At 40.3% G+C, this 24,925-nt stretch overlaps 1 protein-coding gene and 1 long non-coding RNA gene across 3 annotated transcripts; one reads left to right on the forward strand and one right to left on the reverse strand.

Annotated features, from left to right (window-relative positions):
* Positions 1 to 211: 211 nt before the first annotated feature.
* On the forward strand, positions 212 to 1,580 carry LOC134623191 (uncharacterized). The gene is made up of 3 exons (XR_010093256.1): positions 212 to 337; positions 430 to 489; positions 1,038 to 1,580. It is a non-coding gene; the product is annotated as an uncharacterized LOC134623191 (long non-coding RNA).
* A 151-nt stretch (positions 1,581 to 1,731) lies between these two features.
* LOC134623190 (leucine-rich repeat neuronal protein 1-like) lies at positions 1,732 to 12,302 on the reverse strand. Of its 2 annotated transcripts, none has more exons than XM_063468383.1 (2): positions 12,141 to 12,302; positions 1,732 to 4,979 (listed from the first exon to the last, which is right to left on the reverse strand). In XM_063468383.1, exon 2 carries the CDS (start codon positions 4,774 to 4,776, stop codon positions 2,629 to 2,631), a length of 2,148 nt encoding a protein of 715 aa, XP_063324453.1. In that variant the 5' UTR covers positions 4,777 to 4,979; positions 12,141 to 12,302; the 3' UTR covers positions 1,732 to 2,628. The 2 variants fall into 2 exon arrangements, with proteins under 2 accessions (XP_063324453.1, XP_063324452.1); XM_063468382.1 differs by having other exon boundaries at positions 11,964 to 12,302.
* Positions 12,303 to 24,925: the final 12,623 nt, after the last annotated feature.

Consider the following 24,925-nt stretch of genomic DNA (forward strand, 5'->3'; position numbering starts at 1 on the left):
GCGTGTTCTAATTACCATAATATACTGTATGTACCATTGAAAGACACAAATATTCATGCACAATAGTTCTTCAAGCCACAGGGCTTAAATATCTTTTAGATAGATAGATTAGACTACTTTTAGAATTAGTGTAGAATTTAGAAATTAGAAATGATAATATTAACAATAATGTATTTTTAAAAACATTGCAGTAAAGTGACAGTAGTGCCCTTATACCCTACAGGTGATGTCCTTTCCTCCCAATGCTTTTGGTCTGTACGACATGGTGGGGAATGCATGGGAATGGACAGCAGACTGGTGGACTGTGCATCACACCACGGACCCGCAACGCAACCCAGTAATGACAGATTACATTCAGGCTTTTGTCTTTGTCATGGGTGTTGATTTTTTCTTTTTCTGTAATTATTATCTACCATTGCTCTCTTTCAGACGGGGCCTCCCTCAGGCAAAGATAAAGTGAAGAAGGGAGGGTCATACATGTGCCACAGGGTATGAAAAAAATTATGTTAAACATCCAGTTTTTTAAATCTGAAATTTAAAACGTGGTTAATTATTTATTTGTTAAATATACCAAGGGCCTCACTCATTGGGATTTTGTGGGAAGTGATCAGTGAAAGTAAAACGGTTCTGGCTGTTGGAGAAACCATGTTATTGTTGGAAACACTGAATCCAGACAACTGATATTAGCATTTCTAAGAGGAAGTAGGGTAGCTCTCTGTTCTCTGTTACTCTCCACCTGTGGGATAACAAAGGGATAGATGTATTCATTCTTTCCTTTCTGGTACATGGGGCTTTTGATGCTAGTGACTGCCTTGTCACATGTTGACTGGCCACAGTTTTCTTCTTGTTTCACATTATAATTACACATGTGAGGGACCAGAGAGGTCAGTGATTGGAGACTGTGCATAAGCAGGCTGTCTACAAGATTAATATCAGTAGTCTTGACTATCAAACAGTAAAATATCACAAAGCAGTGTCTGTTACTGACATTATTCAGTTCATTCACAGTAAATTCCCCCCCCCCCCCCCTTTTTCAGTCTTACTGTTACAGGTATCGCTGTGCAGCAAGAAGCCAAAATACACCGGACAGCTCAGCTTCTAATCTTGGTTTTCGCTGTGTTTCTCAGGAGAAACGATAATCTCACCTGCTTGTCTTAAACACACTTTTACTGAAGCTGCTGCCTAAACCCATTGTTGACTATGCAGGAAGGACATGCAACCTTTTACTGTGATCTCATTGCCAAACATCTGAAAATGATGGACAGTAAATCTTCTCTACTATGATATATGTTCATAGGATTCTCACCTTTTATAGTTTTTCAGATGTTTTCATAAGAAACGAATGGCAAAGCTTTCTCTGGCCACCTTTGAGTACTGGTGGGAAAAAATATTAATAATTCAAGTTACTGTACCTTTCACTGGAACAGATTAGTGTGGTTTTTTTCTTGTTGCCATTATCAGCTAAAAGCTGGTTGTGCTGAAAGTAAATCTTAATGTACAGAAAATGACTTTGCTGTAAAATCATTGTAGAAAATTGTCCTTTTTTGCTCAAAAGCACTGTTTCATACATTTCCATTATAAAGTTGCTGTAATAAAGCAGTATTTTCCTCTTTTTTTAAAAAAAAGTGTTGTATTATTTATGTACTGAAGGTAAAAGCTTTGATAAATGACAGCCATATTAAACATGATTAGTTTTAATATGTAGCATCCACCAGAGGGCAGCACACATTCACATCTATCTGTGGAACTGAGAGCTTACAGTACCATCTATAAAGACATGAGATTCAGAGCCTAAATACAGCATGTGTCATCAACCACTAACACTGTTAATCTAAAGTGAACAGATGCAATAATTCTAATGCCAAAGAGTCACAGAAAACTCCCAAATTTCTGTAAAAGAATCAAAATGTTATTTATTTTAACTTGTTTAGTATACATGTTGCATGTGAAAATAATAAACTAAGCAGCCAAAAAATGTCTAGCTAAATGAAAGAATGAACAAAAAGTCAAAAGGCTTCTAGTGCACCTTAAGGAAAAAGAAGTCAAAAGGTACTTATCAAACATTTGCATTTCTAGCATTTAACATCACATTTATCTGCAAACTAAAATCCTAATATCTTGCGCTGTAAATTAGAAAGTTCAAAGATATAGTTGATACAACATTACTGCACAATTGCTAACATTCAGTAGACAGTTTAACAAGTCTAAACCCCGTTGTCAGCTTCGAAGTTCGTACAAACTCCTTTATCTATCAGTGCTCAACAGATTAACTGTTTTACAAAACCGAGAAAGAAACATTTCTAGTAATGCTGGAAGAAGTCCATCGACCCTGCTGCTGTAGAAGCTTCCCAAAAATAAGTGAGTCAAAAATGTACCACAGAAACAGAGCAGAGCAACTAAGACAACCTGGAGGCTAACTACAGCTGCCATCTTGGAAAGTCCAGAACGGTTAGAAAGAATCAAACAAAGGCGATACGCTATACTAATAAAAATCCTGCACTTGATCACTCTGCCTCTTATTAGCAAAGCTGAGAATCCAAAAAAAATTGCAACTTTAGTCAACTTTTGCCCCAAAATGGCAAAAGTGTGTCTTTGTGCTGCTGGAGACAATAAATCCTCAGTGAATCCTCACCACATGTAATAACTGCGCGTGGTGTCAACAGGAGAGGGTTTTCCCTCTGTGCTGCCATCTTTGTCCTTCTCACCGTCAGCCTCCCATAAGTTAATGAGTGGAGGGTAGAGCTCGTTAAGTGGAATGGAGGATGTTTTCAGCATGTATTTCTTCAAGGAGTGGTGGTAATTTTTCCTCTTCCATCTTCGGGCCATGTAGATGCCCACAGTGGCCAGACTGAGGAAGAGCAACATGGTTGACATGACAGCTAGCACAGCTGCGCTTGGGTGCTGGTCTGTCAGGTCCAGGGCAAAGGTAGCGCTACGTGTTGTCACATTAACGCAAGACTTGTGTGTCTGCAGGTGGATGTTGGAGACAGTGAGGCATACCTCGTACTCGGTGGCAGGTTGAAGGTGCGTGAGGTTGTACTCGTGGACATCTACAGGGACACGGGCTGTGTAGGTGATGTGTGGATTGTCAATCTTCATGGTGGCCGAAGCCCACTTCAGGTTCGAGGACATGACATTAGAGTTGACTTTCCAGGACACCAAGATGGAGTGTGACTCCGTCTGTTTGACATAAATCTTCATCACCTGAGTGCTGTCGAGCAGGGTTCCATTTATGCGGATGGTGGCGACCCGTGTGTCAGCCCCTTCGGTATTCTGGGCCACACAGGTGTAACGACCAGAATCTTGCACCTGCACGTGAGAAAGCCGCAGGGTGCCCTCGCTGCTCAAGTGATAGCGCTCTGACACAGTGTCCATTGTGATTTTGTTTCCAAGAGGAGTCACCCAGTATATATCTGGATTTGGTTCAGCCATTGCCCGGCAGTCTAGGCTCACGCTCATGCCCAGCTCTAGATTCAAGTGGCTGGGAAAGGTTTCATGGGATATAAGGGGAAGACACTGCTCCGTTGACTCCAGCAGCCTGAACTCTCTGACCCGTTGACCTCTAAATTCTGGTGGGGAGGTGCACAGCATAGTCAAGGGCTCCATGAAGCGCACCGTGGTCCTGTTGGAACTCATCCACTGTATGACACAATCACACCGCAATGGGTTGCTGTGGAGACTGATCTCCCGCAGATTTGGCAACACATCCACAGTTTGCTTGTAAAGGGCAGTAAGAGCATTATTATTAAGCATCAGACTCTCAAGGGATGGCATATCCCTGAAAGCAAACCTGTGGATATAAGACAGTTGGGGGTTGTTGGTTGCCTCTAGTTTAGTCAGTTCTGGGAGGTTGTCCATAGCATAACGGTCAATAGACACTAACTCCATCATGTTGTTGATGCCCAGCTCCTTCAGACGTAGCATGTTTCTGAAGTCTCCTTCTTGAATTTTCTGGACTGGATTCTTGTTTAAATCCAAGAATTTGAGATTGGGAACTTTCTGAAGGGCCAGTTGGGGGATACTGACCAATTTGTTGTCATAGAAAGAAATGCTCTCCAAATTATCTAAACCTACAAATGCATCGGGTGGAACATCAGTGAGATCCATTCCAGCCAGAACCAGACTTCTCAGCCTTCCTAGGGGCTTGAAGTTCATGTCTAGGAGGCCAATAACTGGATTCTCCCCAATCATGAGAATCTCAAGATTGGGTGTTTCTTCAAACCAGCGGCTGTCTATGACATGGAGCCTGTTGGAGTTAAGGTGGAGGCGCAGCAGACTGTGCAGTCCTGCAAATGCTCGAGGGGAGATGGAGCTTATCTGGTTGTGGTTGATGTAGAGCTCCTGAAGGTTGGAGAGGTTTTGCAGGCAGTGGTCTGGCAGCTGCGTGATCTGGTTCTCCTCTAGATGCAGAGTGGTCAGGTGGTTCATGCTTGTGAGGCCGACAGCTTCCACAGTGCTAAAGTTGTTTTGGGATAAATCTAGCTCCGTCAAGTTAAACAGTACCTCCAGCTCTCCGCTGGTACGAGAGATGGCGTTGCTTTGGAGCAGTAACACTTGGGTATCCACTGACAGGTTGGTAGGGATGTGTGTTAGCCTTAAATCATTGCAATCCACTGTAGTTGCCTCCTTGTAGGTTGACTGAGGGGTGAACCAAGGGCGGATCTCGCAAACACACAAATGAGGGCAATCTTTGCCGTGTGCCGGTGACAGAAAGCAAAGAAGCAATCCTATGCACAACCAGATTAGAGGAGGCCAAGGCTGACAGCTGAGCGCCATGTTGTCTCCTCACCCTGCTCACAAAAGGCTTAAATGAGAGGCAGCTTTTGGGAGGAGGATATAAGGGCACGGTTAATAAGCATTAGTCTCCTTTGTAGCTAGCTGCTGTAGGTTGAGAATGGTGATTTCTAACCAAGAGGAAGGAGTTTGCAAAAGACAGGCAGGACAGGCATTAGATCCAAACTTCAACTTGAGGTTTTGACCTGAAAAAGAAAAAGAGTAAGGCAGCTGTTAAGAGATATAAGTAACTAGGAAAAAAAAAAAAGAAAAACGGCATAACAGAGTGAAGTGAGAAGGTAATGAGTTCATTATTAATTTCAAGATGATGAAAAAAAATGAGACACGTCACATTTCCATAGCAGCACCTCACAGATGTTTAGGGATATTTAAAATGATGTGTCTAACGGGGCAGAAAGAATCTGTCAAATTCATGTGGTTCCCCTTGAGTCACATAGGAATTTATCATCATTTTAAATTGCAGCTTACACATCCAGACATAACTGATAATAAGCAGAAGTGTGTTTAATTAATTCGAGATCTTGAAATGAACTTCAGCTGAAACAAGTCATCCCAAAGGACTGCTTGAAATTCGCTCTTGAGTGAGGCACTCTTTATTTACATGTAAAGCTTTAGTGTTACAGCAATGAAATCACAAGGCATTGCAACGTATTTAAAATCTTGCTCCTCCTTTACTAAAATTGCCATTTTACCCAAGCAGGTTAACAAACAGGGAGAAAGAGGCAACATTTTTAGACTGAGCACTACACTTTTCAGCACGTAGGATGATAGGTTTGTTTTTGCCTGTGCCTCCTTGATGTATCTGTCTCCTTGGAGATTATGAAAATGTTTTCTCTCCCTCTCTCGCTCTCTCTCTGGTTTGGTTAGATTATCTGCATACCAGCTTAGTTTCAGTTATCATCTTCAACGAGCGAGCAGGGTGGGAGCAGCCGGCAACTCTGGCTGTGAGCCCATTACACAACAGGCTTAATATACTGGGAGTGAGTGCTCTTCACTGTTAATCACTCACTGCTTATGATAAAGACCCCATGGTAGGCAGTCACAAAAAAAGTTTGAGCTGTGGGCCCGCTGTATAACTGTGCACGTCCAGGTTTGTTGCGATTAAGACGAGCTGACTGACATCCTAAGCCGCCAGCGCATTTTTAAGATTTTATGCTTTTTTGCTTTTGTTCTACAGTCTGATGTCACACAGTCTGACAAATATTACTAAGAATGACCGACACAGACTCGACTTTCACAAGCAATATGAGTGTTGAGAATGAGGAACTGCTGTCAGTTTCTTTGAACAAATAAAAAGAATTCCTCTATACTGTTAGAAACTAGAAAAATAACATTCTTCTTTTAGCTAGTTTTGCACGTGCAGACACTGTATCTTGTCTGTATGTGAGGTTGTGTTTGTGTCTATGTGTCAGTACGCATCCTAAACAACCGAAAGGAAATCTCCATTTATTCCTATAATAGAAGACAGAGAAATGGGAAAGCAAAAGAGGCTCTTGGCTTTCTTTCACTAAAACAAACAACTGCAGTTTCAGCTTCCAGTATGACTAACACTAACGCTTGTTTTGATCCTCACATACTGAGGTTGAGTTTGTGCATGCGTGTGCGTGTGTGTGCGAGATGGGTAACATTTATTTCAGATCGTAAGTAGCAGGTTCCTCAGATATTAACATAAAATAGATACAGATTGTTTTCCCTCACCTTTCATATGGTGTCTGTTCACGCTTTGCGATGTGTTGACAGATTCTCGCTGTTTTTCCCTTAACATCGCATACACCATAATGTAAAAACTGCTTGACAGATACAGAATAAAAGCCTGTGCCATGTCGAGAAATAAGTTGTTTCTAGAAATTGAAATGCAGCAGAGGAGAGGAACTGCACATACAAAAAAAAAGGCTTTCAACAAATTCAGTCAAATAGAGGAAATATACCACAGAATGTTTAAGCATTAAAGCTTCAGCGCTCACCCCAGTTTCTCAAAGAATTCATATGCTACCTTGGATCAGGTGGCTGATCTCTGCAGTGACCTGGTCACACACTATCCGATCTAATCGATTCTCTCAGTGTGACTAAAGTGTGGCAGCAGGAACGTGTGCCTACTATTCATAGATCCTGATTAGAAAACTCTGAACATGTGGCTTCTCCTTCTGCTTTTAATCATCCATCATTTAAATAATCCAGTCATATGTTCTTCATTTTAATTACTTGCCTATAAATATATATAGAAATCTCCTCGATAACACATTTATCTGTCCTCTCTCTCTTGCTCCATGTGTTGCATTGCTCGGGTATTAAATTGGAGAAGACAGGAGGAGTGATGTTTGTTTTCATGCTGAGGCCATAAAACTCAGACACCTGCCACTAGGTTTCTGGCAGCCTGGCAACACTGTGGGAGTCAGCATCCGGTCCCCACCTATGTCTTGCTGTGTGTACGTGTTGACCTTATTGACCCTGGGAAGTTTTGTTGGGCACATATGCTCTTTTTCACTGGTAGTTTGCTTCATAATGATTGCAGTACACAAATTTACACGTACACTCTCTCCGCTCAACCCACACACACACGTATTGTTGGCCACAGACCAGTTCTGCTGAAGTGTTTGGAATGGCTTCCCACCTGTTCATAACATCGAGCCTTTGCTGGTCCAGTGCTAAGCCATGCAGCCTGCTGCTCTGACCCCCTGCTCACTGCTACTCTTGCTAACGTGTTTGAAGGATAACACAAATCTATGTGCATTGCTTTTTTTGCATACATTGCATACTGATTTGAAAACACTTTAATTGAATAAAAATTCATGACACTTGTGTTGTTTTATGAATAATTTCATTTCATTTGATTTTCCACCTTCTAAGAATTGCTGCTAATATTATATTTCACCATATGCCCCTGGCACAGCCAGGAGGGACCTCACTTGATAGCGCACCACATCATTTTTCACATTGTATCAGAGTTTTATGGCCTTTAATGCACATTCTTACAGTTTTCTACACAGCTTGTGTGTTCTGTGCAGTCTTATAGACAGCTTCTGTAACTGAGAAGCTCAACATACAACTTCCTCATGATAACTATATATTCTGTAGTTGGCAACACACTTTAGTCTCACAATTTAAACTGCAACAGAGGACTTGTAAAGTCCTACCAGATCATATCAACAAGAGGGTGGGTGGTGGACAACTTTATGAACTCTTGTTTTCACTGCTCTCAGGGATGCAGCAGAGATTCAGTTTGAGATATAATATAATACACTCACTGCCACAGCAGGGCTGCACCTGTTGGGTACGAGCACCTTTATGCTGAAAATCTATTGCTAATCGCTCGGCTGTGGCAGCAGAGAGCACAGATGTTGTATGAAACATATTTCTTCTTACATTTGGATCTACACTTTCCACACAAAATACATTTTTCGTCCCATCGCAACCCATCCCCCGACACATACACGTCCTTGCCTATTCTTATTTGACTTGCTGATTTTTACATGCATGCATACTCAGAACACTAGAAGGAGGAAGAAAAATCCTTCAGTAGCTCGGCATTATCCAGCTGACTGTCTAAACTGAAGGCTCAAGCTGAGGGGATTTACTCTCACAGCACACCCAGTAGTTATGAGGTTTTAATCCAAGTTCACATTATACATATAAAATGCGTCAACATCCATCTACAATTGCTGCACGGAATCTACAATTGGTCTGCACTTGGTTCAGCTGAACCTTCAGAGGTTCATTGGCCCTGAGGGTCCGAAGCATGACAGCAGGATGTAATTGCGGCACATAACAAAGTTTGTCTGTTCCATGTTAAGGCTCCATAAATCTATTTATAAGACATTTTCTTTGGACAATACAAGTGGCGAGATAATGAGAGCCCCTGAAGGAAAACAGACCTGCAATCAGATGCAGGATCATTTCTCTTCAGATCTGCGGCTTGCAAGTCTTTATGGGTGCACCTGGCAGTCATTGTTTTCAATCACAGACGTTAAAGGGGGCTCCTGATTTGAAAACACTTTGATTGAATAAAAATCATGACACTTGTGTTGTTTTATGAGTAATTTCAGTTCATTTGATTTTACACCTTCTAAGAATTGCTGCTAATATTATATTTCACCATATGCCCCTGGCACAGCCAGGAGGGACTTCACTTGATGGCGCACCACATCATTTTTCACAGGAGGCAATTCTTTCACCCATCTGTTTCTGGGGCCCGTTTCACTGGGTGCAAAATGTGAGCAGTGTTTCTGAATCAGCAGCCACACAACAGGCTCACAGACATGCCATCACCATGGCAACGGCTATGCCACCGGCATTTGTTCCATAACCAAAGATATGAGAAGACAGCTATTAGTGCCATCAGGCAGCGAATGAAATATGCCAGTAAAAACTTGGGCTGGTGCAATAGAAACCCACTGGTATGATTAAACAGCCAACCATATGTGCAAGGAAAACACTGCCCTCGCAGAGGAACCAATAAATAAAACTATACTTTGCACATGCATCACCATACGCTATATAATAATAAGACACTTATTCATTTACTGATGCTTCGAGTTTGCCATGACAAACAGCATCAATCCAGAGCTGTAATGTGGCACTGAAACCTAAGCAATGCCGCCTGATGTTTTCTTCATGTCCTCACTGTGCTGGCCTGCCTGAGAGACATCCTGTTTCTGCTCCATTAGTATGCAAGTGTCTCACTTCACATCACAGAGGGCTTTGGTGCAGCTGCTGATTGCAGAGGTGTAGCTGAGAGGGATGCATGTCCACCCAGTCAGGAAAAAGACAGAGCGCAAAGAGAGAGAAGGTGGAGAGCTAGAAGACTACAGGAGGAAACTGCTGAGCTGAAAACACCACAGGACTCAAGGAGCAATGACAAAATCGAATAGTATGTATGGAATCACGGAAAAGTACGCTACATGATTTCTTCAGAATCCACTGAAGGTTAAAAGTCGCAGAGCAGCAAATTGTCTCTGTATTTCCATTTACCGCAAATCCATACAGGAGGCTTATTTCCCTGTGGAACAGAGATGGATCTTGACACAATTTTTCTTCTTTGGCTTTATTTTTTTTTCCTGTCCCTTTTTTTTGCCCACACTCTCCCTCTCCACCTCAGCTCTCCTTAAAGTTGCAGCGTGTATGAAAAGCCAATATGTTGTCATTGGAGTATCGATCAATCATAGTGACATGCCAAGGTCTCTAATCTCTGGGGAATCCCTATTTGGAAAGACTCAGAGGTCAAGGGAAATTAACTTTCTGTGTTTAAATTGACCTACTGCACAGAGCAAAGAAATCGTGCCAATATTAATTCTTTTGAGTGGATTTTTAGCAAATGTGCTTCTTCATTATGTGTGAGTTTACATGTGGGAAGGGACAATAAAAATGTAGTGAATGAATGTGGTTTGCATCGAATGGACAATAAGTCTTCACAAACTTAGTTCATTTACCATTTCTTATTTTTTACCTACATTTTCAGTGTTTTAGTTTGTTTTTAATGACATACTTAATCTTTAAATTGACAGAGCATCATATTTTATTTTAAAAAGGCTTTTTAAAGTACACTGTAGAGTGTGAAAAAACATATACTAATAATAAAATAAAATAAAAACACTCATTCAGTCATAACAAAACGACAAGACCTTTTAATGGCTCATTGCGTTCTCATGTTTGAATTCAGATCACACTCTCAAAAGAATAAGGTCAAGCTGTTGACACCCTCAACTCCCCTCCACCACTGTGGGAACTCCAGCTCCAGAACATGCTGCAGCGGTAGCCCTATGGCGCACAATGGCGCACAGACACACCAAGTCGTGTCTTTGTGTCGGTATTTTCTCACACTCCCTGTTACCAGCTGAGGAGATACGTCACTGTGCATTGTTGATGCTAAGATTCGGGTGGGGGGTGGGGGGGTCCACAGCCTCCTGAACTTTCATATCACTGGCTCATTGGGTGACTACACAAAGTTGTGTGCTTGCATTTGCTGGAAGACTGGCAGTGTGCAAATCATGCACAATCTTTTTGTCTGCGTAAACAAGATGACAAAACTCAACCAGACGTTTGTAATAAACAGTTATGATCTTCAACAATTCGTGCCGCATTAGAGATCTCAGTAACAGGTGCTCTGTAATGCAGCAGCTGAAACAACAGAGCCAACTTGACAAAGGTGACCCGAACAATGCAGACCCCCCTGCTAGTAGAAACACAGGGTTGTCTGTCTCCTTCCCCTCCTTGTCATAATTTCAGACACTTCCTAAGGATTCATTTCCTCACCCTTATTTGGCATATATATATATATATATATATATATATATATATATATATATATATATATATATATATATATATATATATATATATGTATGTGTGTGTGTGTGTGTGTGTGTGTGTGTGTGTGTGTGTATGTGTGTGTGTGTGTGTGTGTGTGTGTGTAGAGAGAGAGAGAGAGAGGTGAATACTACTCAGTTGCCCCAGTGCACTCTGCACTGCACCTGGAAAGTATGTGTAAATGTTACACTACATTGTTAGTTCAACCAACTACAGTGGAGAGTCTGCAATACTGCGCGTTTAACAACGATCCATTTAGATCTTTATTTAGATCTTTTATGGAGAAAACTATAACAATTAAAACAAAAATAATTTCACTTAAAGCCATTTTTAACACCAGGTTTGGTTCATGTTTTCTTTGTTTTCCTGCGTCCTATCGTCACACATTGATGATTGTCTAGACTTGGAAAGGCTCATAATAAAGATATGCCCTGTAGAGACTGACTGCAGAGCGCAATCTCCTCGAAAAAAAGCATTTTATTGATAAGACTGACTGAGCACACATCGCAGAATGATAACGTCCAGACATCTATAAACCTTATTATTATTATTATTATTATTATTATTATTATTATTATTATTATTGAATAATCTATATTTCCGTTTGTTCGGGCAATCAAATCAGTCTTGTCTCTTAACGAGTGAACAATCCATTATTGTCACATTGGATCTTTGTTGAACAGTGCAGCTCTCAAATCTTTTTAAGAACTGCAAAATGATGACTTCATCTGTAACGTTCTGAAACGGATTAAAATATTAATGCCGTCATACAAGTCAGAAATTAAGAAAATCGCCTGAGCTGTTCTACGGGCATGCACCCAAAAACATCAGCACATGCATAAAATAAACAGGCGTTTTGCTCTCACCTACGAAGCGCCGAATCCTCCGTACCAAAGAATGCTGCAGGCTACTGTATGTGACCCATGCAGCATCCGCTACTCCAGGAAGATGACTGAGCGACGCAAACTATGTTTTCGAATACAGATGTGAACCCGAACGAAGAGATTTTATAGCAAAGCACCCCTTACGCCGGCTTTTCGTACCCGTTCTACTCCAACTGGTGTTTGAAACACGGCGACAGGCGATACTTCAGCAGTGAAAAGCAGCAGCGCGCAGCTTCCAGAGAGCAGCTGCCCTGTGCAGGTCAGCTGGACAGAAACGCCTCTGACACCGACTCTGGTGCCCAAACAAGCAGCCTCACCATCTGTTCTGTCATCACCACCATGGGAACGAAAATCCCACCCTACCGGCCGTAAACTGCGATGCGCGGATTATGTTGTGATTGAACCTCAGGCTGGGGAAACAATGACATGTGACTACACTGAGACTATTTAGATGTTTTCTTTTTAAAATATTAGTGTTATTGTTGAGCGCTTAAACATTGTGCGTATTTTCACTCTTCGGGTAAACCTTACTGAAATGTAGTTATCACCAGTCAAAAAAAGGTGTGAACGTGTTTGGTAGAAAATCTTTTGTCTGCCACGAGCTCGGAGTTAATAATTCATAATAATTATGAATTGAAATGGACTTTAAAGTGGATCTAGTCACCCCACTTCTTCCCCCATTTCCCTAGCTCTCTCTTCCGCACACACACACGCGCGCGCACACACACACACACACGCGCGCGCGCGCGCGCGCGCGCACACACACACACACAGTCTGGTTTGCTATCCTCGTGGGGACATCCCATTGACATAATGCTTTCCCTAGCCCCTTACCCTAACCCTAACCATTAAAAATGAATGCCTAACCCTAACCCTTACCCTAAACCTAACCATAACCTAATTGTAACCCTGACAGTAAAACCGCATTTTGAGTGTGAAAATTGCTTTCAACCCCGAGGGGACCTGGATTTTGGTCCCCACGGTGCAGAAAGTCCCCACCAGGATAGTAAAAGTCAGATTTTGGTCCCCACCAGGATAGTACGAACCCGTACACACACACACACACACACACACACACACACACACACACACACACAGACTCGGAAGTTTAATGACTAACATTGAATTCCTGGACTTTTAATATCTTTACACACTGGCCCTTACCCACTGGTTTCTCAAGACTAACTGGTGGAACATAGAGTCACTGCAGGCATGGATGACCCGGAGAAAAACATGAAGAGAAGCTAGGTTCAGTGATATAATGATAATGTAATTTTTTATTATAATTGAATTGTTAATGATTTTTGGCTGCTGGGTGTGAACTTTTTGGCTTGTGGAGCTTCTGAAGTTTAAGAATCACTCAACTTGAACATTACCAGAACCCTTTGACCAGATCTTCAGCATTAAATTAAACTGTTTACGTCATAGGGATTTTCTTTTATCCACATACAGAAGGTGAGTCCCCACACTGACGTGGAAACAGATTTAGGCATAAGGCAAGTAATACGCAAACTCTTCACACAAACACAGGAGTCCATTTTGGGAATTTAAGAAAGATACATATTTCCTACACAACTGTCACTTCTTTGGATTCATTCTTGCTCCTCTGCCGCCTTCTCCTCCCTCCTTTTCTTGCGGGAGCCGTGAAAATGACACTGTTTCATCACTTTCTGTTTGAGCTGCAAGTCTGGGCACTGCCTGTCAGGTACTTCATCCAAACTACAGCTACGGAGAACAGATGTTATCATCAGTGTGTGCAAGAATGTGTGCAAGGATGTCATGTGCAGGTTTTGCTCATTTACAAAAGAATTAAGGAGATAATTACAGATATGTGTATATACATTGTCAGCACAAAGACACTTTTGCCATTTTATTGGTTTTTATCAAAGCTTTTATAGATTCTCCATTCCACATTAGTAGACCAAGTTTGGATTTGCGTACCACTGATGAAATACTGCAGTGTTCAAACCATTTCACATGGTTATGATGGACTGTTGATAGAAAGACGCAAACAGTTAAAAGAAAATGCAAACAAGTATTTTGTTTCAGCTTGATTTACCCTGTTGATGGATTATGAACTGCTGACCCCAGGAAACAGATGACTCTTCAGATACATACATTCATTTAATACTGAGCAGACCCCAAAGAAAACCTCAGTGGTAGTGGAAGTTAATATGATGGCGTCCTTCTTGTGACATCCACATAGTAGGCATTTTAGGTTATTCTTTTTGTTTTGTTGTTGGAATCTTGAATCTTTTTTGAGGAGAAAGGACCAGTCCACTCAGCATTTCGATTTGTCACCCCCTAACCCTTCAAATCAGAGGGTTCCGAACGTTCTCCTCAGACCCCCTCACATTGTAGTGGAGCCCTTTTTGAGTTGCATCCATCAACAACAACAAAAATAGATCAGGTGTAGGTTTATGCATTTTACTTTGTTGATGGAAAACCAACAGACTAACTCCTGTTCTGCACAGGATACAATATAATATTGTATATGTCAACATGCTGATGTCAGAAAACTAAAGGTGAGAAAGTGCATCAGGAGATTTTTTTTTTTACCACGGGAGCTTAAGAATTAGGCAGCATTAACGAAGAAATTAACCTTATTTTCTTTCACTTCTGTAGGCTAGCAGTCAGTTTTCCTGCAGAAGTAAACATAAAAGGAATGAATTCAATTATAGGTCATATTTTAGTCTAAAATCAAATAGAACATGTCAGCAATAATGACTAATTTTGCATAATTTATTTTGGATGCGCAGGAAAGAGAGCAGAAAAAGAGAAAAGCGAGCAGTCTGACGAGGAAACAGCTGCATCCTCTGAATCTCAGATGATGTTCTAGTCTAGATTTACATTTTGAATTATTCCATATAGTTGCAGGGCGTCTGGGTACAAATGTATAATGTGTTTTTTTCTTATATTTACCAATTTGCAGAATCCATCTGGAACTTTTTCTACGTCCTTTGTGATGTATAAAACTCGCTACTGCTCACATTGTGCTACCCCCACTGAGAGCTCAAAGTTGATTCAGCAGTGAGAGCGTGCGCAAGTTGCAACCAGCAAATCATAATTTCCCACCATTACCTGCAGCGCTTGTGGTGTGGTTGCTCTGGCAACAACTCCCTCCCAGGAATGGCGATGCAGCATATCCACCGGTTTATTAGATCTCCAATCACACAGCTCCCTCCACATGACCATCTGGGAAAAACAGTGGCAAAGAAACATGTGCCCCCTGTTTTACCTTTCGCAGGTCTTCTCATGATTTTGCTGCACTGCACTCTGCTGAAGAGACGATAAGATGTCATTTTTCTTGTCAGTGCTTGTTTGGGGTCATAGATGGGTGGAATATAAAAGGCAGAAATGATCAGATGAATGCTGAAATAAAAATGCATGCTGAGAAGTAGATGGAGACACACACAGACATGATAATGCCTCCTTTTTTTATCCAGAAGCATTTGCTTGAGTTCACCCACGGTTTATTTGGAACACATAAAATAATATTTATTGGAGCACAAGATCCCAAGGGAGTTTTATTTGAAGAGAGTTTTTTTTTAACTGAGCTTTATTGATGTTATTATTAACAGTCTCATGCTGTTTTCAGATGGAACCAGAGCAGATGCTGCTTGCCTCTGAACATTTAACACATTTACAGCCTTGATGTGACATTATGCCATAATTACACCATCCTTGGTACCATCACCACCTTCTGCCAAACTGCAGCAAACACTTCTAAGGAACTGCAGATGCCCATTCCACCAACGCTCATAAATGGACACTTACACGTGTGAAGTTGTGAGCACATATACGCTCACTAGCCTCCTTATTGGGTACATCTGTTTAGCTGCTCCTTACTACAAGTACATTAGCCAATCACTTGGGAGTGAGCCAGTGCATTGAAGCGTGCAGACATGGTCAAGACAACCTGCTGAGGTTCAAACTGGGGAATGAAAGGTGATTTAATAAGGCTACAATTCACATGGTCTCACCAAAACTGGAAATAGAAAACTAGAAAAACATTGTCTGGTCTCAATTTCTGCTGCTAAACCTTAGGTTAAATATCATGAAAGCATGAATTCATTATGCCTTGCATGAAAGGTTTTAAGCTGCTGGTGGTGAAATGGTGTAGCAGATTTTTTCATGGCACACTTTGGGTTCCTTAGCACTATATGACTATCACAAACACCCACAGCCTACCTCAGTGTTGTTGCTGACCACAGTCATCCCTTCATGACCACAGTGTGCAATCTTCTGATGGCTGCTTCCACCAGAATAACGCACCATGTGATAAAGCTTAGTTAATCTCAAACTGGTTTCTTAAACATGGCGTTCACTGCACTCAACTTACATCCGCAGTTACCAGATTTCATTCCAATAGAGCGCGATTGGGATGTGGTGGAATGAGAGATTCTCATCATGGATGAGACCAGAAATTTGGAGCAAAATCTCTGAGGAAAGTTTCCAAAACTTAGATTAGTCTTTGCCAAGAAGATTTAAAGCAGTTCTAAAAGCAAAACAGGATCCATCCCAATATAATGGCAAGATGTAAGTAATGAAGTGGCCGGTGTGTGTATACATGACAAATACTGACAATTTCCAGAGGTGTGTTTTTATTTCTGTTTAGTTTTTCTGTGACTAACTATGAAGTTAGATTTTGGTGCAAATGGTGCAGTTAAAATGATTATTATTCACTTCCTTGAATAGTGTGTGGGCCTTGGCCTAGTTGTGAGTTTTGTAATTTTCTGACTTTATAATAATCTAAACTTGGGATGGGCAGAGAAACAGAAACATCTTACAATACTGCATGTTGCAATTCAACAAAAACTAGCACAACCAGCCTCAGAAAATCCCCCTCAGCTGAATCAGCTCCTTTCAGTATCAACGTAAATTGAACATTTTAAGCTTCACTGCATTTATTGCAGGGTTTTCACATTTTATACCAACAGTGTACAGGTGCTGTGTTTTCTGTAACTTTCAGCTGGCTCTGTTATATTATACCAAACCATAGACTATAATACTAATGATCATTGTTTTGGGGATAGCAGCAATATCACTCCCACAACTACAGCTACAGCCCAGAGTCTTAACCTAGGCTCAACTATCTTTCCAAAAAATAGCAAATAAATAGCCAAAAAAACCCAAAACATAACCAAATCAATCACCCCTACATCTCTTTGCCCACAAATTATGACAATTTGTCCATATCGCATAGGTTTTTTTTTTTTAGGGGATTCCCAAAAAGCAGTTGGCTAATGCTAATTAGTGATTAGTCAGACTGGCTTTAAGGTAAGCTAAATGTCAGATATTACAAGGATATTGTTCTTGTATTTGTATGTTGTGACTGTAATGAGTGAAGCATTTTATTACATTCTTTGAAATTCTCAAGTCACTTAGAGTCCACTCAAATAAACACACAAAAGTACGTTCTTATGCACCCGCAGATAAAGGTAAATTGTGCCTACAAACCCGAACTATTTAATAAAAATGCGAGTGATAGTTATATGAGAGAGCGTAACTGCATTATTAATCCTAGGAGAGTTAATATTTGATAATCTTTAACCATACTGTTAAACAGGATGTTTAGAAATGCAGGGCAGAGTGATACCACTATTGCTGGCACTGACTTTGTATGTCCAGCTCCACTGCTGAGACTCAAGGTGAATTTGTGTGAAATGTCTCATCGGAATTGGTCTTAATAGCCACAGAGGTGATGAGGTCCTGACTTCTGTTACACATGTCACTTTGCATTAGTGTCCACATTAGGGCCTGCTACTCTGCAACCAATCAGAGCCACTTAAAAACAAAATCAACAGATCCCTTTCTAATTGCTCCTTAGCAAAGCAATTTAGCAGAGGCTCTTGGGAACTGACTTTCATTTGAGTTTGTCAAATGCAGGCCTTGCTTGATTTGTTTTGGCCCAATCCAAAATTAAAAATAGTTTCTGAAGCATTTGTAGTGTGTGTGTGTGTATAAAGTAGCCGTGTGTACTCTTTTACGTTTTGCTTTTCTTTTTGCAAAAATAAATTAATAATAATAATTGCCCCTTGGTGTACTGTGGTGAAAAAGTATAGTAGAATAATAGGGTCTCGTTAATCAGTTGTATTTATCCATCTTTCTCATGTCCTCTCTCAGACAAATGAGAATATTAAAAGCAATTTGGTTCTTTTCTGTTCATTCTGCAACAATAACAACTCGTTAAAATTCAATCACACGTGGCACGAGTAGGATTTTACATCACTGATGTCTTGCAAAGCAGGAAAAAAAAATGCTTTGACAGCCCCAAGTCAAAGAATGAGGTTTTTTGTTTTATTTTATTTTTTTTAAACTTCCAATTTCACAGATACAGCTGGGGACGCACAAAAGAAAAATGTTGTCAAGTTCAAATATTCCGAATGAATCAAACTCTATTCTATTCATTCCATTTCAAAGCAAGACTTAAATATGCCTTATGTGTCATCATCAAGAGGTAATTTTGAGTATGTTGAGATCAGGCAAACCAGAATACTTCAGTTTGTGTCCAAAGAAGTTATTTTTTTTAATTTTATCGGTTACTACTGGAATAACTTTACTTTTGTATGAAGCGGAGTAATATTTTTTTTTGGCTCAGTTTTTATCCTAGAGACATATTTGTGCATTTAAGTGATATCACTGCTGATCTTTGACTCAGATATTGCAAGACTTACTGGACAGACTGGCATTAAATATGATGTATTCTGGCTTTGATCATCCCTGTAACAGCAATTCACTCAGGTTATGAAATATCACGTCATCAGTTTGATAATAGAAATCAATAAACTACTAAAAGAGCGTCTTCATCGAGAAAAAAACAATAAAATGTTTGCATACTTTGCCTTATGAATACATACCTGCAAAATTAATGTGATTCACCCAAGCTTCAATTTGTGCCTGGAGTCAATTTGCATATATTTTTATGCTAACATGCCAAAGTGGTTGGTGAACTGCATGGTAAACAAGCTTTTAAGCGGCAATATATCAGCATGATAGCATTATCATTATGAGCAAATTAGCATGCTACATTCAACATTTTGTTCAGACATCTCTAGCAGGGTGCAGGCCAGCCTCACAGGGCTTCTAACACTGCTGCAGACCCTTAAAAAGCTTTGGTAGCATTGCTTTAAGCTTAACTCATCCCTCAGAATAGAAATACACAGTGCGCTTAAGCAGTCATTGGTATACTGCTTTATATTACACGCTTTTGTGTAAGCATAGATCCACCTGAGTAAGCACAGCGCTGTTTAAAAGCATGCTACTCAGGATTCTGCATTGTGTGTACGTGTATTATTAGAGCAGGAAATTTTGCTTCTCAGCTCTTTTTACGTTCATACTGAGAAAAAGAAAAATCTGTCTCTCCCCATCCTCCATCCTTATCCCTCCTTGTACCCCCTCCCTCTCCTGTGCCAGCTGAACAAAGACAACTGTTCTTTGTTTGCTTCATGCTCCGTCTGAGCTTGAAGTCAGAATGTGTCTTTTTTTTCTTCTTTTTTTTTTACTGATTCTTGTGGCAGAGATAGAAGTACTGGCTAATGTGTGCGTCTATGGGCAGCAGATATGCAGAGAAAGAAATAATCCAAAAGAAAACATTAAGCCTTGTGCCCACCAGGTTTCTGTTTGGAGTACGTTTTTGCAGATATTTTCAATAGAGGCAGCTGAAGCAGCTGTTTTTGTGAAAGCACTTTACCCGGCACCTTTTCTCGTTCAAAACACTCCACCTTTTTGTTCAGCTGCTCTCCGTGCTTGAGCTGAAAAATATCTTACAAAGAAACATTGCACTTTTGCTGTCAAGAGGATCAGATGTTCTCAAGGATACACTACAAAGCACTTCATCCCTGAAGCATCCTAGTGCATTTTTGCAAGGAAAAAAAAAGTGTCCAGAAAGCAACAAGGATTTGGTTAAGGGAAAGGGCAAGTTGGCCCACTTAGGAAGAAGGAAGGTGAATAAAAATGTAGTGAAGTGATTAGGGCCAGAAGAGGATTTGCATTAGGAGAAGTCAAGGGAGTGATGGATTTAAATATATATATGCCCCACTCAATTTTCTCTATATGGTAGGACTGGTGTGCGCTGGGGAGGGACGGTGAAGTGATTCACCAGTCTGTGTTATTGGGTAAGTGAGGGGTAGAGGGTGGGTGGCCTCTTTAACCAGTCTGCTTCCTCATGGAATATCTCTTTGTCTTTATTTTTTTATAATTCCTCTTCTTGTCTTGAGAGCCCTGATTGCCTTTTCATGCTGGTTTATATTACTAGTCATTAGCACTGTGCCAGGAAGAAAAGAACGTGCATGTCACAATTAATTATTTCCATAGCATGATGAGAAAGTATGCATAATTAATCGCCATGTTCATAATGCAGATGTCAGTTTGTGTGGTCTGTGAAAATTTTTGTATAATGTGCAAAATTCTCAGTTAGAGGGTAAATCCTTTGGACTGTTAAAGTCTCTCAGTGAATGGGATAATTTAGCTCCATTTCCTGGCTGACTGATATCAATAGATTGAGAGTTAAAGAGCGTGAAGAGAGTGGGTGGCTATTAGCCCTTATAAATCATGCTGATTCTAGAACGAAAGAGCCAGTGCTTCAGAGGAGTAGTGAGTGGGTGGAGGGTGTCAAGGACAGGAAAACTTCAGAGAATGTACCTTAAAGAGTCTTTAACAGAATGACCAAATTACGCATAGACAGCATGCTGCAGTAAGGAAATTCACGCTCGGGCACTAGTCAAGCTATTAATTTGCTAAAGACTATCAGACTGCCCTCAGCTGCCGCTATTGTGCGTGCTATACACACAGATGACTCAAAAACAAATTATGCCCGTAGTTATATTTTAGTGTAAAAATACAACCCACACAAAATGTAAATACACACCAGGTCCAGTGTCCTCTCAGGCAATGTTGATACAGCATGCATGAATCACCATCTGCAGGTTATCCAAGAACAGCCCGCAGCACACCATCAGCTCTGGGACTAATTGTAGCTGCAGGATTCAGTGCAGTAATTGGAACAGATTTGGGATTTCTTTTAAGAGCTTTATTTGATTAAATCACCGCAGTGAAGCAGGGTTTCAGCTAGCCAGCCTCATTACATTTGAATAACACTACTCCATGTAAACAGTGGGGCCCTACCTCTAACTTTGTCATTCAGTTTTTCAGTAGCTGACTCCTAAGTGGCAAACTTTCACACATTACTGAAGCAATTCTTTGCAAAAACACTCTTAGGCATGGCATAGCACAGAGTGCAGAGTTTCTTCTGTAAATTATTAAGAAGCCATAAGAGAAAGAGAGGCACATTGTACAATATGCTATGTTCTCCCATTGCTCAGTGGAAATATTTCATTTTCTTGCCTTTTGGTCCTTTCTCTCCATCATGGACATCTCCGTGCCTGTACCTCTCTGTTCTTGTTTAACTTGCTTAGTGGTTTGTAAAGCTGAAGTTGCATAAACATCCAAAGATATCCTAAACATTGCTCCTCTGTATATCTTTACAGATATACCTCTGTATATCTGTATAACAAATTACTTTTTAAGATATACAGGTTGATTTGTGGTTCTTTTTTTTTTTACTGAATCCTGCAGTTTGCATTATTTCCTGCAAATTCTGACACAAACCTTATTGTGAGATAGAGTCTCATATCAGCTTGTGGGTGATATCATTTAATCTTCATTTGCAGGGTCAAATAGTCCTTCAGCAGGAGCCACTATACTTGTTTTGGGCACTTTGTATAACAGTCACTAAATAGCTTTTCCTGCTATGATCCTGTGACAGTCAGTCTTTCTCCAGACAGACAGAAGCACACATAATGATCAAGTATTCAGAGCTGTGATGACCTTTTATCTGATCCTCCATCCTCTTTGGCACACCCCTTATGCACATCATCCTGTCTCCCGGCTGCACTTGTTAAATCCAGACAAACATGAAATTTAAATATTAACAGGCTCCTTCAGACAAAAAGTGACACACACTCTGGGGCTGTTGTACAGACAGTGGAACTGTCAGTACTAGATTGAAATCATCTGAGTGAAAGTACATCTGTACACCAAACATGGCTAAAATGTTGCTATTTCATTATCAAGTCGTACACGAAGGTTAACTTTTAAAGTCTTGGAGTAAAAAAAAGTTGGAAAAATGGTGGATGCAAGCCTTGTTATCTGAAAAAAAAAAAGAATCTGTTTTTATATAAATTATTGTTTAATATTCTCCTTTTTGTCTTACATTAAAGGAATCATTAGAACATTGAGGACCTCGACGAGCAGAAGCTTACATTAACTAGCAGTGGTGACTGTTGCTGAGCAACTCCATGACCAGTTACAGATGGACGACTAAGAGTAGAAAAGCTTAATAAGAAGAAAAACACATTGCTAAATTTTTCTTCAGCCCCTGCAACTGAGAAATGTTGAGTTTATAGTGTGATTACATTACGGTGCTATCACCAACCTCAGGCTATAGTTGGGGATATATTTTTCCATTTGACCCAGAGCCAAAAGCAATATAGTCATGCCACAAGCCCTCTTAAGATCACTGCATGACTCCCAGTGTCTACCAGTGGCATCCACCTTCCATCATGGAAATAAGGTGGTGTGTTCAAGCATGTATTTCCCCAGTAGAGAGTATGGTTCCATTTGGTATTTAAATGGGTCAAAATGTGGTGATTTATTCATGCCCTGAGTCTTTAGTGAAATTCAGCCTGACAGGCAAGCTTCAGGCTTACCCTCTCTGTGCATAACACTTGCAGTCACCCTTTCTTAAGATAAATGTGTGTAAAATATATTTACACTATAGTCATTCAGGGTACTTATATATTCCTGTATCTAACAAAACTACACATAATTTCAAATAGTAGAATTCCAGCTACAACTCAATAAAGTCACACAACCAAAAAAATGATCAATTCAGGGCCCTTTTAACTCTGTTTATTCCCAAATTAATAAAGTAATGGTTCATACATAGTCAGGAAAGCAAGGGTGATTTTCAGATGAAAAACAGGATTTACTGCAGTAAATTTAGATGAAATAAAACTTACTCTCCATGATAAGCAGTGTTTCTTTTCATCAAGGAATATTATGCTTCACTCTGAAAGGTTGACTTAAGACACAAACTGTATGTACATAGACACTATGATGCATATAATGCAATGCCTTTTGAATTCAAACGAGCAGAAAAAAACACTATCACTATCAACAGTCAAGTATACTACATGTATACTACATTGTAGTTCCTTTAGCATGAACGCACCTCATCCAGATCAATTCTTCTAAATGGCCAAAAGTCATGGAGTCTCCTCACTGTCTTGATGTTTAGGAATACATTTTAATTCTGGACAAAAATCACAAGTACTAGCTAGAGTCTCGCAATAATGGCAACATCCCACCAATCAGCATCGTATGAATAACTACTGACAACTGTACAGGCATGTATTAGGTGTGAAAATAATAGATTTTCCAGTCACCTGATAAATGAATGACTGACAGTGCTTTATATGCAAATTTTCCTTATAAAACAGTGCCTGACAACATGCTAAATTCTTAGCTAGCTATACAACAGCTTCATAGTTTTTAAAGCTATTCAAACTGCAGCTTGCTTTTACTATTGCTGCATGTTTTTTTGGCACTCCAGGTGATATTATTGCACATTGATGTGATGCTCCACGGGAGGACTGAAACATCAATTCAGGCCTGAAACTTGACTTCCACCTAGGGCTCTCACTTTGCCCCGTGAACCTGTGTGTTTATTCAAGACTTTCATGACATCAGATGTCCTTTCATGATTATCAAGACCAAAGAAATCACATATGAATGGCATTATTGGATGTCTAGCATAGGAATTTTGGAAAAAGGTGATTATTAACTCCCAAAATATGCAAGGAGGAAGGTGGAAAGAGAGTCTGCACCCATGACCAAAAGGTCAGTTATACAAGGCTGAAATTTGTCCATGTTTGTCTGATGAAAGATATCCAGAATACAAATGCAAAAGATTTCAAACTAACCAATCTGCTTGAATGCTGAGTTTTCAAGGTATGCTAAGGGTGTAGATGCACCTTCAAAAACTCAATAAGAATATACTAATCATAGCCCATCCTAATAAACATGATCTTTATATTCAGGTATCAAATAATAAAAGAACTGAACAATGACTGAAACTGAACCCAAGCTACAAAAATATAAAAAGGCTGTATTTGTTCGGTTGGTATTTCTGACTGGCGTGTTTTCTACCTAGTAGTTATTTTTAAACATTTAGCTCCATCTCATTTTTTATTCTCTTCATCTTTCCTTGATTATCCATCAGACCCCAGTATGGCTTTGGATGACAAGTATACTGTTAGACAACATGTTATTCGAGAGACTGAACTCTGAGGAGTAGTAATAAGCACTCGACAATAAAGAATTAAAGAAAGACTCACTGAGCTCAACCCCATCAAACCAAGCACAAAAAAATGATACATGTAAACACAGCTGTTCTGATGCCACCTGGGCTAGTGTGACTTTTAGTTCCTCTACACAAACAAGCTTTCAGACAGTGTTCACTGATGTAAAAAGCATCCACACACTCCCTCTGAAATCTTTAGGCCTGTGCTTCTGCTTTCATTGACTCCAGGTCACCTGTATCAGTGAGCAAAACAAAAGAATAGGCCCACTGTTGGCTACAGTCAAACATGAAAAAAAATACTCTTGAGACAAACATATGTGATGACAGACAATAAGACACAGAGCAGCATTGTGTTTTGTTTTTCACTCTTGGGGGCTGTAAGTGAAGGAAAGAGAGAGAAAGGCGAGCAGAATGACAGCGAGAGGTTGACCCATGATTCGCCTCCGGTGAAAGGCCCACAAAGACCCACACACAGTGTGAGAAACAGGATGAGATTTTTATCAAGGTCACTAGACAGGGAGCTGTATTCCATTACTCAGACATTTATAGCCTGTAGAAAAGTCTTTTTTTTTTTCAGGAA

The sequence above is a fragment of the Pelmatolapia mariae genome, unplaced genomic scaffold, assembly GCF_036321145.2.
Source record: "Pelmatolapia mariae isolate MD_Pm_ZW unplaced genomic scaffold, Pm_UMD_F_2 NODE_ptg000464l+_length_39450_cov_1, whole genome shotgun sequence".
NCBI classification, from domain to species: Eukaryota; Metazoa; Chordata; class Actinopteri; order Cichliformes; family Cichlidae; genus Pelmatolapia; species Pelmatolapia mariae.

Bases quoted from the DNA above. Each gene is read 5' to 3' on its own strand.
- LOC134623190 (XM_063468383.1), bottom strand. From the start codon at position 4,776: ATGGCGCTCAGCTGTCAGCCTTGGCCTCCTCTAATCTGGTTGTGCATA.